Genomic DNA, 15,817 nt, shown 5'->3' with positions numbered 1-15,817 from the left:
CCAATGAAAGGTGTCTGATCCAAACTTCCCCAAAGGATCCTGAAGGGCCTTTCAGATAGGACACGGTCATGCCCATTCATTGTCTGTGTGTAGCTTGGCAGGGGCTGTGGTGGAATTTCTGTAGTTATTTAAATTCTAATGTACAGATGTCATTATGTTTATTCACTGTTCTCTAATGTCAGTCAGACCTGACAGAGTTCAGCTTTGACTAGAACATCAAGGACAGCTTAGAGAGTGTCAACTGTCTTTCCTGATATCTGCAAGGATGTTTGGTAGACTTATTGTCTGCTCCAGTGTAATTGACATCACAGATTAGTTTAGGTGGGTCAATGTGACATGACCCTGATAATGGTAATGTCTTTTGGGATATATGCGATGCCTTTAGAAGAGTTCTGCAGATGTGATTGAGCAATACACGAGTACACAAGTGTGATGTTGATCCATGTCTCCTCGAGTAATCTTATGTATAAACTTTCAACAACGTAAGCTATCTGAGTCAGCTGAGTCTCATTGTGTGAAGTCAAGTCTTAGTAATTTCCTCAACAGGGGCCCAGCACTAAACATAGACAATGTCTTGCTTACTCCGCGCATCCAATAGAAGAGAACATCAGCTCACACAAAACAGTGTCCCACTTTCTTGAGCTCTGACATCAGTGAGACATTTCTAGTTTGTAAATAAAATATCCCACAGTTTGGGCGTACCAGGTGTGTTTAAAACTAGCAATGTGCGCCGTTGCTTTTTTGCTTGTGTTCACCCCCCTTCTGCTCAGCGCCCTGCTACTCGGTGAGACCTATCTGATAGGCCCTTAAGTCTCGAACTAGACTCTCCTCCTCTGTTGCTCCCCGGTGGTGGAACTGCCTGCCAAACTCCATTTGAAAACTCCCTTTGCAAGTTTAAGTAAAAGCTGAAAACATAAGGTACTAAAATGTTTCAGTCTTTAGACTTTGACCTATGTTTACCGTGCCATTTCCTGACCTCCAAGTGCAAGTTTATTGATCCTCTAAGTATCTATTTACAAGGTCCCAGTATGTTTCTATACCGCTCTGCTTTGAAGTGTGTTTCACTGTCTGACTGTGACCGCTGTGCAGTAAGTCAGACTCTAGAGGTGGTTGTTGTGGGCTGAGACTCAGAGACCTGGTGGTTGTCGGCACTCACAGCATCTCCTTTGTGCTAGCATTGAAATGCAAATGAACCTTATGGAAATTTCCCCCCGGCTTTTATTTGGATTCACACGCATAAGAATTGTTAATTGAAGAAGTAAATTCCTCAGTGTGCGCTATACTTGCCGGCAAAGATTTTTCCTCCGTTTATGGTAGAGTGACTCTCTGACAGTGCATGCATGTACCAGGAAGCATAGCGTAAATCGCCATGGCCTGGTTTTGCTGCATTTCTCCGTCCTTTTACTTCACTTTTTAATTTGTCCATTACTCTCCCTCGTATTCTGGGATGCCACCATTTTAGTAGTTTTGAAGAAAGTTTGCATCACAGGAAAAAAATGATGATTACATAGGTGGCCAGATATAAAATCTCCTTTGACCTGCTCTGTTGCCTGAACTGTGTTGAAGATGCAACACTTGGCTGTCACTGATTGTGAGGCAGAGAGACTGAATCCCGTGAGAGACTACAGCACCCCGCCTTCTCTTTGTGGTATGCTGGCACTGCTTCCCTCCTGCAGTCTGTCATACACCGTTGAGACGGATGACGCTCCTTCAGGTGTGATGTACAGCTCGTGGAGCAGGTAGAAGACTGCTGTGGCAGGGTTGTGATCAGCCCATCTTAATTAGCTCCCATGAAAACAACATCTGGGTAAACTTTATTGTTGAGAGTGAGAGCACCTCTACGTGACACTGGTGATTTATCACAGCGATGAAGGACGATCTGTTGATGTGTGCGCACTGAGTGCTCAGATGGAGATATACTATCATGCACTCTGGCTTTGAAATCAAGTGTTCATTGGCATGCTAGCTTAATTATGGCAGCTGCTTGTTGAGGGTCAGGTATGTTTGCTTTGTTATGAGCGTCGCCCCCGGCCCCGCCTCCCTCTCCAGAGAAAATAACCTGCTAATCTGCTCGTTCATTTAGTCCTCATCATGCTCTGGATTTCTTAACAACATTTACATGTGAAGCAGGCCACCTTTCACTAGTTACTGTTCATCACTTGATTCGAGCCCAGAAGTAAGGGGAGAGCATGTGTGTGTGTGTGTGTGTGTGTAGCAGCCAGGTGGAGAGCTACTGATGTGTGATTGTGTTGGCAAAGGTTGCGTGTCTCCATTAGATCAGCGCCAAGGTTTGGCTTTGAAGGCAGAGCGGCTCTTTAACAGGGTGTGTCCCTGTGCACTCGGTAATTAAAACAAGGCTGGAGCACGCCGGCCGACCTCGTCCTTCTTTATACACTCACACCTGACTTCTAGGTAGAAGGCTGTTCTGAAAAATGTAGCTCACGGCACTCAACTGTTCAACTTAAACAGAGTCAAAATGCTAAGCTAACACTAATGCTTTCTTTATTCCAATTAAAAACACAATGTCCTGATGCTAATTACACAGGTGTTCAATGTTATTTAAAGGGTGTTTTTATTAATTACAACTTAATTTCATGATGTTAGTATTTCTTTGTTCTTATAACATTTTACTATTCAAAGTGATGGATGAATTTTGGAAACATTTAAAAACACAAAGTCTGATGGGGAGAAACAAACATGAACAGCCCATCATTCAGACAAGTCTTTACCATATTTGGTAAAAGAGCTCAACAGTGACCGTCCACTTTTTTCTGCGGCTCTGATTCCGGAAGTAAATTTCCCCGTTCAAATCCTTCATATACATTTTACAAAATCATCAAACGTCTTAAAAGTACCTCTTGTCGTTGTTATACTGTTAATACATGTGTTGTGTTATCATGTTGTTTGTGTTGTTGAATATATGAATAATATTCACTACGACATAACGTTATTGGTACATTTTATGTTAGCTAACTAACTAGCTAGCCTGCTAGCGATACTATCTTTTCACATACGGGAAACATTGCCATGGCAACAGCAAGCGCCTTCAATCAGAGTCGTCGCTGTGACACTCTATTATCGTTGGTAGTGTAGTTCTTTGCACAGATATCAAATTGAATAAACATATATATATATATGTGTGTGTATATATATATAAGGTTGATATCAAAAGAACTCGTGTCTACTACAGGAGCATAAACCCTCATTTCACACACAGGTAGCTCGTGGTCAGTCTACCTGTGATGGTTATGACACTATCGAGAAAATGAACAGGATTTTTACTTCTGGAACCAAACTGTTGAGCTCTAGTCACTTTCTAGTTTCTTGTCTTTCTTCCCTTTTTTTAAGACTTATTTTTGGGCATTTTTTTTGGAGAGTCAGGACACTGGACGTAGCTGGAAATTGTGGCAAGAGAGCAAGTGGGCGATGACATGCAGGAAAGGATCCACAGGTCTCCCGCCCTGAGGACAAGGGCCTCTGCACCACTCAACCGCTGGCTCCCCCTCTTATTTTTTTGAGATCTGAAATACTAGTGCAAGATTTCAGTATTTAAACTCATAAAGCCACAATATGAGAAGATCTTAATTCTGATACTTAAACTGTTATTTGTTGCACAAGCCTGTGTCCTGTTCTCTTGTGTCTATTAATGAATTAACTATAAATCTACTGCATGCTTGGAGAAAAACTAGTCGGCTTTGCTGAACTTGTAATCACGACATGTTAACACCTTTAAATTGGATGACTGCTCATGTTTCTCACCCCACTGTGATGTGATCATGTTCCTGAATCTCAGTAATTCAAACTGATGTGAAAAATGTCCAAAAACATGAACAAAAGTATCTTCTTAACTACTCGATTGATTCTTTAACAACATGATGAGGCACTGACGCGTTATTCAGATGTTTTCTGTGGTTTTTAATCTATTCCTCTCTTTCCTTTTTACAGGCCCACCATTCCCCCTCCATGGTCAATCTGCCCTCCATGTTCGAGAGGAAGTACCACACATTCAGTCGATCAACCACCCACCTCTTCTGAGATGCACCGACACGACTCAACCCATCTTCTCACCTCCTTTGCCTTTACTGTAACTAACAGCAGGACATGACTGGACATGTGAGTGACATTTAAGCTAGCTTTAAAGCATGGAGAACGTGTCCGTACTTCGGATCTGCACAAATCCACGAGGAATGTCATGTAGCCACATTTTGAAAAATGCACTGAAGCTGTGGACAAACTTGAATCTGATACTTGACACTATCAGAATTGTCCAGCTACTATTGGTGCCTCTTCGCTGCAACTTGGGCCAAGTAGAGTTGAATTGAGAAGCCTATCGTGTGTTATCGTCTGCAAAAAAATCTATATTTTTTGCTGACAGGGCACAAAAAAATATAGTTTCTTATCGGATGTTTTAACATGCACAAATAAGAGGATTTACCTGGAGCGGTACTGCATCATACTAGTGGCTACAGATTAGCGATTAGCACCACGCTAACGGCTACAGATTAGCGATTAGCATGGGTTCTGGTGAGCTTAAAGCCTTACCCTAAAAAGAAAAAGTGAAGGATGCTCTTTTTGACTACATTTGTTTATGGATTGTCTTGGGGTGTTTTTCATTGGATGTCAAAGTTATTCACCTTTTACAGTTCGCCTCTTGCTGGGCCTTCTGGTTGGTTACCTAGTCGGCCTTGTCGAGTGAAGTGATAACACTAACTTTAAGTAAACGACTTCATCTGTCCTCGGGTCGAAATAGGGACTTCGACCTGTCGCCTGAAAGTCGCTGGATGTTCAAGTTTAATTTCACCTTGCATCAAAAGAAGCGTTTAATCTAATATGTTTTTATTTGCATTGCTAAGCTGTTTAGGATTTATAAAAGTTAAATTTGACTGATTGATTGAGCGCCCTTTGCTGTATTATGGCTTCTTCTTTTTTTTGTATTAACATGCTAGGTAAACGACTTCTTATTTAAACTGACATTTAGTCTTGTGTTGTTTTAGCGGGTAGATTTAATTTCACTTGATTTAATAATATGACTTATTATAAATTAACCCACCTTCAAAGTGTAAACGTACGACAGCTTCCAGCTTTTATAAAGCTTTTAATTTAGCATTTACGAGATTCAGCGGAGAAAATGCTCAGCCACATCTGCTTACCCGTCCACGTTTTAAATGTTTGTTTTTTTTAACCGTGTCTTTCTCTGTGTGTGTCTGTCAAAGAAGGGACGCTGCGTCAGTGTACATATTTATTCTGGATGAATACATTTTAATATCTGTTTTTCTTTATCTACTCTTTCTATTTATGTTTTTTCACTTTTCTCTGTTTTTTTTAATCGACTTTAAATCATCTCCTTTTGTTTAATCTTTGTATTAAATGCACTTAAACATGTACCCCAAGATCTAAGCTTCTTTTTTTATATAACTGTTGTTTGTCTTATTAACACCAGGACATTATAAAGAGGGTTTTATCACGTTAATCTGGAAGGCATGTCGACTAAATCTGCAGTGACATTTGTGTGAAAATAATTACTTTTAGTTCCTCCTCATGAACCGATGAGAGATTTTCTTCTGGGTGGATCTAAAAGGTTTGTAATTCTGTTTTTTAAAAGCTCATCTTAATTCTCCAGAATGTCGCTTGTTTGCAATAAAAGGGGAAATCGATATTTAACCAGTTAAGTAAAATAAATGATTGATTGATGATTTTAAAATATATATCATTTGCGTTTGGCATCTTTGAACATGTGTTTGTGATTCTCAGGCCCGTTTGTGATTTGCATACTGCTTTGAAGCCTTCTCATGAATGCTCCTCAGTACTCGTCTGTACTTCATGCTCATTTGATGTAGGAGTCGGTTTAGAAGTTTCTGGATCCCCCTTGACAAAAAGTGCACTTCCCCAGTTTCTCTTTTTTTTCTTCATAAATAGGAGCTGCTGCTTTAAATTCACTTTCCAACCAAAAGAGGAAGTCACGGCTTTGAAGAAAGTAAACCCATCGGAGAAGTACTGACAACTGGGCAAGAATTATTTACACTGATGAAGAAGTTTGATGGCAGCATGCTTCTTCTCCTGTAGTCATTGCTCTAGTCTGTTCTGCTCACAGCATCTCCCACAACTCAACTTCTGCAAATGTGGACGGATATTTAGAGACTCTGATCTACGATCTACGAAGCCTGAGTGACGTCACCAGTCTTTTACTGCAGGGGGCTTTGGAAGTCGGTCAGTGGCGGTCTCCATGCTGGAAATGCTGTCTCAACCTAACTTTCAGTCAGCCTAACGACATGCTGAGAGCTGGAGCGGGTTTTAATCCTCATGACAAACTTACAGTTCAGCCTCGCGCCTAACTATGCTTACCCCTGTACAGTGTGCAGATAAAGACCGTGACTATAAGACCTATTTGGTTTTTTGAACCAGGCTGTAAACATATAAATTTCTGCCTATACCTATATCCTCCTTGATATAAAACTCTCTTCTTTGGTAAAGACTCTCTAAAAAAACTTAGACTCTGAGCATTACATTTACACACCTAAAGCCTGTTTCCAAACATTGGCAATATCTAAAATTTGTTAAGTGCAACCTCCTCAAATGTCCCTGTTCTAACTGAAACATGGCGTTTCAAAAGGAATACAAAACATATCGATGGATCCTATTCTTTATGATTTGATTTGATTTTAACTTATTTTTATTTTTAATAATTGTATTCCCGTCCCCTGTTTTCTGGAGCTGCTGTAATGCACAAATTTCCCCCACGGGGGATCAATAAAGTTTATCTTTAAGATTTGATAGAAGAAGAAATGATTACATTTTTGTAAGATGACCTCATAACCTCAAAAAATCAAAGCCTGTAGCACAAATGAGATGCCACAGGGCACTGTCAATGGCCCATTGCTGTTCACGTTCTACTAAAATAATACATTCTCCCAATCATCACATTTTGCCCTTGTCTGTTTTTAAATTCAGCAAATCCTCATTCAATGTTTTAAAGGCAGAAAAGACTAATCCCTGTATTCACAACATCCACCAGTGAATTGAATTTGCTGCCACTGAAAATTAAAATTATGCTCATGTAACTTTGATAAGTCCCTCAGATATGGATGAAAGTTTACAGTTGAGCCATATCTCCAAGAGAAATTTCAAACGTTTGAATCAAAACTTAAGAGAAAAAAATGTTTTCTTCTTTTGCCGGCTGTAACACTTGTGTGTATAAGTCAAACTTTAAGTCAATCGATGACTAAGGAGATGTTTTAAGGTAAATCTGCTTTACCAACTGCAGTTAAAACGTATGTTATAGTACACTGAGCTACATCACAAACGACAAATCTCACAATCATTCTAACTCATTCGTCAAAAAGTTGGATGGATATCGTTCAATATATGAGAAGAAAAATCCATCGAATGAAAACTCTGCTGTCTCAGCTTCCACAATGTCCCACATCTTATCTCTCACCACACACAACACTACTTTATATCATCCTGTGAATATGTAATGTGGACAGAACTAGTTTCAGATACTGTCCACCTTTCAAATGAAATAAAAATGTGTTCAATTGTTCTATTTCAGTTTTGCTGATTGTGTTCTGGTAAACTTTTCTTCATGAACGAAATCTAAATCTCAACGAATAGAGCAGCACAAACGCTAGGTTGTACGGTCTCTTAGTAAGCATGACTTCCTCTCTTGAGTTTGGCTGGCTGGTAGTGGGCGGGGCTTATCAATTAACAAAGTGGCAAAGGTGTTTTAAGTGTGTGAAGTCTTGGGTGGAACTTGACCCTGAGCCCTTGTGAATCACCTCGTGTGACCTGACATCGAAGCAACAGTGGAGACGGACATCTACCACCTCCAGTTTTGTTTGTTTTTGTTTGACCAACCTTTAACCAAAACAAATCTTGAAAAAGAGACCGTGTGCTTGGGCTGGCCTCTTGTGTGAGAGCTGATGTTCAGAGCTTGCGGCAAACTGCTGACCGGAGGTAACCCCACACCGCCAGCCAGCCTTTGTTTTTGTATGCCTTTTTGTGTTAGAGAATGATCATCCCCTCAACGCCATTCATTCTAGTAACACAAAGCTAAGAGGATTCTCTCCTCCCTCATTGATCACTGCAGCAAGTTAAAGCTTAGACATGCCCTCCCAGTGGAGCTTGAATTACTCGAGTTACTAGACTTGATTAGTATGAGTTTCACTTATTCAAAATATGAGTCATTATTTGCACCAAAACTTTTATACAACTCATAGTTCTCACACCCTTTGATTATTGGGCTTGCTTATGAAAAGTTAGCTTGTGGTACCTAGAGTCTCCAAAAGTAATACGGGAGGAAGAGCCTTAAATTATCAGGCTGCTCTTCATGGAATCATCTTTCAGTTTAGCTCAGGAGGCAGACTCCTGTATACTTTTTAAGAGCAGGCTGTAAACTTTACTTTTTAATAAAACTTTAAATAAGGGCTTTCCCATGTTCGCCTCAGACTAGCCATACAGTATCTTATACTGCTATAGGCCTGTGGAGATACTAAACTGAACTCTTTCTAAGTCATCATAAAAGAGTGCAGTCCTGCCCTTTGTGTCTAAGTGTTGAAAGAAAGAATTGATTGATATAATTTACTCGATTGAAAAAGGTACGTACGGTTATTTTGAACGTCTCCCTCAAGGATAATCATATTTTGAGCTAAGCTATGTTAAGAGGGTAACGTCCAGGGGGAGAAAAGTTAGGATGATTCTAAAGGCCCATAACTGACCCTTAAAAAATATTATATTCAGATGCATTTATATTAGATTATAAACGTATCGCCATACAGAGAAGTCTTCTCTTCACAGTGTGCTCATTGTATTTCCTTTGACATTCAGACATCCCCACTGTTGCTGGTGGTGGAGCCCAATGATATATATTTTCCTCTTGGTTCCTGGCAGCACCCCTGGTAACGTCTTTTTCAATTTTAACCAGTCCAATATTTACTTTAATGAACAATTATGCAGCCCAAGCATAAGAGACAGTAGTCAAAGCAGCGTGAGCCAGTGACCTTGTCCTTATTAAACACAGATGAAATACTTAATGTTCATAGTTGCATAATGATGGAATCTCGTGTGATTTGCTGCTTTTGGAGGGCTGACTTTATCTGGAGAAGAACTCAATGATTTTATGAAGGAGAATGCTTGAATTAATCTTGATTAAGCCAATATGACATCTACTGGTCAGTTGTATTTCTTTCTGTTCACCTACACACTTAGAAATGGATTAGACACTAACGTTAACTCAGACATCATGATGAGTTGTTCAGTCCTGTGATATAGTCGAGTCGATAAGTTGACAGTCGTGTGATGTCGACTAGTCGCTGATGAAGTTATCAATAAAACCACGGGTGCAGGGAATGCTTTGCAACCAGCAGAAATATTTGCAAAATGTAATGCATATGCTGCTGAGGGCCAACATAAAGCAACAGCTGCAATAAAGAATGCAGCAACATGTGCTACAACTCCTTTATAAGTGAGTGCAAAGACAAAAACTGAGGTAGAGAGTGTTTTGCTGACTCACTGTCATAGTCCTGCTCAGTCAGAGTTTTAGATTTTCTATCCTGATCAGCAATTTGTTGACAAATACAAATAAGAATTTGAAATGATTTAAAATTGCTGGTTTAACCCAGGACCCTTTTTAAATGATATACAAGAAAGTTGTTCAATTTAAAATAAAACTATAGCCCTGAAGGGAGATTTGTGCTGAAATGAAAGTATGTGTAAAAAAAAAAAAAAAACAACCTCAGATTTAAGTTAGCACATGACTGCAACGATGTAGGTATCTGTTGCTCTTTGAAAATAAAAAAGCCCACAGAGACACTGAAATTATATAATTATTTTCATGCTGTTTTGTTCTTTATGTCGTTTGAATGCCTTTGTTTGGATAGACCTATTAGAGCGTTCGGCTGTGTGCAAAATTAAATGCTTTAACCCCTCCCAGGGACAGTGGGGGTCCCTTTGGGTTGCCGGGTCCACCGTGGTTTTCCTGCACAATTGGGCTACTTTTTAGGTGCTGCGACAGGTGTGACATGAGTGATATAAAGCAATAAAATAAATAAACTACTTTGTTAATGCAAAAATCCACCCAATCAACAAACAGGTACTCATGGAATATGTCCCACAACCAAATACACATGAACTCACAGACACACACAGACACACAGTCCTACTGTGACTGTTTTATGGGCTTATTCTGATTTGGCATTGGACTGATTTTTGGGCTGGTTTTATTAGCTGTTGGGCTTTGTCACACAGGGGCACAGAGGAACGCTGTGGCCTGCCTGCTGCACCTCCTCCTTCAGCACCTAGACTCCCCAGGTCACTTTATCAGAATCCTCTTTGTGGACTTCAGCAGTGCTTTCAACACCATCAGAAGGCATCTGATGATCCAGAAACTACATCAGCTCAACAAACCCCTAGTAAACAGTTTTAAATATCTCAGAGTGACACTAGACAACCAACTCAGTTTGGAACAGCACACCAGTGACATACAGAAAAAGACCCATCAAAGACTGTCAGCCATCCGCAAACTGAAAGGACTCTATGTTGCCCCCCATCTCCTCCTGCTGCTATATCAGAACATGATCCAGCCCATCTTCCTGTACTGTTCCACCTGCTTCTTTAACATGTTGTCTGTAAAAAACAAGGCCAAACTCACGCATCACAACCACAGCTGCCAGAATAATTGGTCTCCCCACACCCAACCTAACAGAACTCAATAACAGGGCCATCACACGCATTGCAACCTCAATAGAACAGGACACACCCACTGAACCCTCACCTCACCCCACTTCCCTCAGGACGGAGGTATAGAGCAATGAGGTGCAGAAAGGCTCGCCTCGTGAGGAGCTTGATCCCTGCGGTTATAGCGGCCCTAAACAAAAGGCCTCGCTGAACAGGCCAGAGTGGGAACTCTTGACTTTTTGTCTATCTCTGTTTGTGTCATACTCTGTTTTCTGTGTATAAATGTTCTTTGGTGGGACTTGTCTGTTTGGACAGTAACGGTGCTGTGGAAAAGAATTTCCCCTTGGGGACAACAAAGTCTAAAGTCTAAAAAAAAGTTTGAGAACCCTTGGACTGGTTGACCAGTCTGTGCAACCCCTAGTATGTTCTTGAATACAATCATGGAAAACCCTTTTATTTAAGAAGTATTACATGAATGAACAGCTGCGTATGAACTCATGTATCTGCTGTTTTTTGTCTGAAACAGACTCAGTTTGTAGTTTCTTTAACTGTTGTCTTTCTTGATAAACCGTCATTGACACCTATAACTTTGTAATGGTGATATCTCATCAAAGGGCTTCCTGCTTGAATAAATGTGAAATAAATACTGCAGGGTGAGGGTTACTTTGATAGCATTGCTGTTCATAAAGCTGATTTAGCAAAAAATGAAGTCGCAGGGCATAAAAAAAGTAGTTTCATGAACTCTGACACAGCTTTAATGAAGTACAGTTGTAATTAAAAAGGTGCTAAAATCCTTCCCGGTGAGTTCACCCACCTCCTGCAAAGTCAGACCTTCACAGTGTGTCCTCTTGCCCTTAGCTTAACTATAATCACATTAGCTACCCCAGAGTCGGCTGACTTCCTCCCACTGAGTCAAGGTGTGTTTTGAATGGTGAGCCTTTACACCACATTAGTATTTATGTCACGGCAGTGGGCTGGGAAGAGAGGTGCTCCTGTTTTGTCCTCTTCACATGCAACCTCTTCAAAGCATTAGCAGATAATCTGTGTCTCCTGGATAAAGCGTGGGATGTGCCAGGCTGCCAGCTAGCAACTGGAGGTAGAGCGCCATGCAGGCCTGCGGCAAGGCGAGACTAGGGAATAGCCACAATGAAAAGGCACCTCTTCACGGAGGACACTTACTCTTTTCATATTTGCCTTTGCCTTGACTTCAAAGGGCCTCTGACTGGCTGTTTAGGGTGTAACGAAATGGGAGACCAGTTAAAAGGAAGAAGTAGGGGGGCTGGAGCTTGACAGGTCTGCTGACTCCAAGGCACCGTTAAAAAGAAGGCATTTTCAAACAAAATCAACTTAGTAAAGTCTACAATTAAACAGCAAATTTGACTCAATAACGTAATTGAAAAAGAGGTTTTAACGTGAATACTCGATACATGAAGATGAAAGACATAATGTCCCCTCTACTAACGGATTACACAGAGGAGACAGGACGAGAGAGTGAGAGCCGTTTGACATTGAATTCTCTCAGAGGAGAGCGAGGGTGTGAAGGCTGGACCTATCTCATGTATAGGAGTTCTATACTGTGAGAGAAGTTTTTCATTCTCACTGAAAGTTTCTCTTATTTAAACCATGACCAAAGAAATGTGCCTAACTTTTAAGCAAATCAGTGGATACTCCAGACAGGTGGATGGAGGGGATGACGCCTTCATCCCCTTTAACTTTGGAAGCTAGAATTTTATGAAAGAAACCAAGACAGCCAACGCAATGACTTTTTGTCAAGCTCTTATGACAATCTCAAACAAATGTAGTGTCGTTTGAATTCAACCAAAACCAATTCTCCAATGCAAATTCATCTGGAACCTCTCAGTTCATTATCAATATCCAGGTAGCTCTAAACTGTACAGTTTATCAGCTATACACAGGCTGGGGACTAAATGCCTCTTGACAACTTAACAAACATTCGGCCCGTGCCACAATTTGCTCCATTATGCTGTCTGCAACCTTTTAGTTGCATTATCTGTATTACTGACCTTCCAACATTTAACATGCATAATAATACTATGATAAAGATGAATGCAATATTAGAACTGCAATTTGCATTTTCATCAGGAGCATGTCCAGAGCGGTCACCCCCCCATGAAATTTGATTGACCACCCTACTGTAGGTGCCACCCCAAAAATCCCTAAGGTATAGTATGTAGAATTGTATGACAAAATTTACATTCAAGTATATCTAAATTAATTAAAAATGGACTAAACCTATGTTATATATTCTTTTTTGTTGAGTACTTAACATGACCTCAAATATTTCCAGCAGTTATCAAAGCCAGAGAAATCAGTAATTTTATAGTTGTAGCAGGACGTGTCTTGTCGTGGCAGCCACCATGATGAGGGTAGTAGCAGAAAGAACTCCCTGATTCCCCGCCAGCTTCGACATCGTCTTCTGTTATTGTTTTGATTGAGAGCCCACAGGCGACCCAAGGAAGCACAAATGTTTGCAAAAAGCATCACCAAGGTCTTAGTACGTTATTTGTCTGCAGGTTGATCTGCTCACCAAGCGGAGAGGAGTACATCTAGGTGCCAAGTGGGTTACCAGAGGGTGGCGCTATATTAATAAATGGATGGGATCGGCATCATGCATGGGACATTTTGAGCAACATTGAATATTGTATATGAAGGATACAGAGCTATAAAATACATTTGTTTCCAATTTAACTGAACAGATTTTTTCATGGGGGGGGGGGGGGGGGGTGCCTTTATCTGATAGGACAGCTGAAGAGAGAGAGGAATTTTTGGAAGGAGAGAGTGGGGGGTGACCTCCAGCAAAGGGCCCATGGCAGATTTAAACCAACAGTCGCTGGATGAGGACTAAAGTCTCTGTACATGGGGCAAAACTTCTAGGCTGGATAGAGCAAGGGAGAGAAGGAGAGAGAGACAGAGCGATTGGAAGATCATGCTGCTCCTGGTGGACTATGGCTGACCTTCAGAACATCAATATGCTCCGCGGAGAGGAGAGCTCAGCTGGATATTGACCAGCTCTGATCTGCCTTCCATTGGCTTTTTCTCTCTCTTCTCCACACTCTTTTCTTCACAGCCAATTACTTCCTTAATTGGTTCAATGTGCCCCTCCTTCAACTGCACACAGTGATCATTGCTCATTTACAACAGCTGGAGGCTAGATACACTCCCCACTGACAGGACGTGTCGAAGGCAGAGCTGCCAAAAATACATCTGAGAGTCAACATGTGAAGTGTTCAATGCAAAGCCCTTCCATACTCTTTGTTTACAACATTATACAATTAAAAATACGTTTTAATTATCTTATATGTTATTATTATAAGTTTTTTGTTTTTGAAAGAAATCCTAAATCTAATTCCTTCATGCTTACTTTGTAACATGAATGCCAGTCAATCATTGGACCTTTGTACAGTTGAAATTGTGGACTGTAACTTTAAGGCATACCGTGTTGCTAAGTTACTAGGGGACGTCACAAGATGGCACCTAAATTCTTATCCTTGAAGTTAGTTTGAGCAGCACTTCTGCCATGGACGATGCCTCTAACCGAGCTCCTGTTTTCAGTTTGCCTCTCTGAACTCAGCAGTGACGTGAGGGTTCATGTAGACGTCATTTTGTTCATGTTTGATAAAACATACGTACATCCGGGCTTTGTAAGGTTGATGTGTAGTTTGTAATAAACAAAGAGTGTTGTTGAAACCCTCGATACTTGCGGTTGTACACTTTTGGGGAACTAATGTCTCCGACTCTTTCCAAAACACCGTTAACAACCGTTAACCAAGAGGCATCACCATCAAAAGTATGTCAGTATAAAGTTTAATGGGAAATATGAAGTAAAAGGGATTATCTTGCACCATGGGTCATGTAGTCTTGTCTTTACTTTTGGGGATGTAGTGCTTTCTGTTGAAAAAAGCTATTTTCATTTAGCTAAAGCTAACATAAACACTTTGTAGTGTATATTAGGGTTATATTATTGACATGGGTATCCATATCCTTGTTCCATTCTCTTCATATCTTCCACTCAAGGAATTTGCCATCTCCTTGTTAAGTTCAGTCGGCTGTGGCTCAGTTGGTAGGATCGGTCGTCTGTAAAGGCCCTGACACACCAAGCAGACGGCAAAGAACTAGTGGCGAAGAAGGCCGCCCGTGGTGTCGCCTCACGTCGTCGTCCCACGTCTTGGCCAAAAAGAAATACCGCAAAGACTACAGCCGACGGCCAACCACCACGTATGTTCTGCGCCTGTGTGTGAGGTCATAACTCTCCATGCCAGCAGGCGGCGGTAGTCTGTAATCGTCATTCCAAACAGGAAAAACCGGAAGAGGACGAAGAAGAACGCGGGACACAATTCTCTCACCACTGTCGCTCAACACTCGTAATATAGTTACTTCTGATGGAGAATAATGTCTGATAAAAAGTTGAAAATGTCTGCCCTTGGTCTTTTATTAGTGGAACAAGAAAAGAAGAGGCGCTTCCGTATTCCTTCACGTGCACTGGCTCTCTGTTTCACTTAGCTGAACAGCCAATCAGATAGATTCCTACCCCCCAACCATGCCGGCGACGGCTCCTCCGATTCAACATGTAGAATCGTCCAAGAAAAGGCCCACTGGGGCCGACGAGACGGAGATGGACACAATGCAAAAACTAGAGCGATGACTGCTCACCGACGGTCGGCTAGGTGTGTCAAGGCCTTAGCCATAAGGTCGGGGGTTTAATCCTCAGTTCCAGCAACATGTCTGATGTGTCCTTGAGCAAGACACTTAACCCCAATTTGTCAGTTTCGTCAGCGTCGTATGAATGAGTATGAATGTTGTAAAGTTTCTGAATAATGTTCGACACAGCAGAGTATGGTTTTTAAGGTTCTTTAGATAGATTTCTGGTAACGTTACATTTTGCTCGATTGGCTTAGTTTTTACTTCCTCCATTCTCTCCTGGTTTTTCCCACACATATACAAACCATGAACCAAGAGTGCCCCCTTGTGGACCAAACAGAACACTACCAAACTACAAAATCGCATGCATAAGACATAAACATTACAAATTGGATTAGTTATTTCTGATGGTCTCTTTACATAGAAACCTCTACCATCAGTGTGTGGATGTGTAGGTGTGACATGTGGTGTAAAAGTGCTTTGAGTA

The 15,817-nt window shown here is 41.0% G+C and overlaps 1 protein-coding gene across 4 annotated transcripts in view; it reads left to right on the top strand.

Annotated features, from left to right (window-relative positions):
* The window catches only part of ect2 (epithelial cell transforming 2), a 46,293-nt gene extending 40,909 nt beyond the window's left edge, over positions 1–5,384 (top strand). For all 4 annotated transcript variants that reach the window (XM_061031269.1, XM_061031255.1, XM_061031261.1 and 1 more), the window contains one exon: positions 3,946–5,384. In XM_061031269.1, coding sequence (XP_060887252.1) covers positions 3,946–4,035 — 90 coding nt within the window. In that variant the 3' untranslated portion in view covers positions 4,036–5,384. The remainder of the gene's footprint in view (positions 1–3,945) is intronic.
* The last annotated feature ends 10,433 nt before the right edge of the window (positions 5,385–15,817 follow it).

The sequence above is a fragment of the Labrus mixtus genome, chromosome 3 (genome assembly GCF_963584025.1).
Source record: "Labrus mixtus chromosome 3, fLabMix1.1, whole genome shotgun sequence".
Lineage (NCBI taxonomy): Eukaryota > Metazoa > Chordata > Actinopteri > Labriformes > Labridae > Labrus > Labrus mixtus.
Note: the sequence above shows the minus strand (reverse complement) of the source record. Positions and strands in the feature narration are given on the sequence as shown.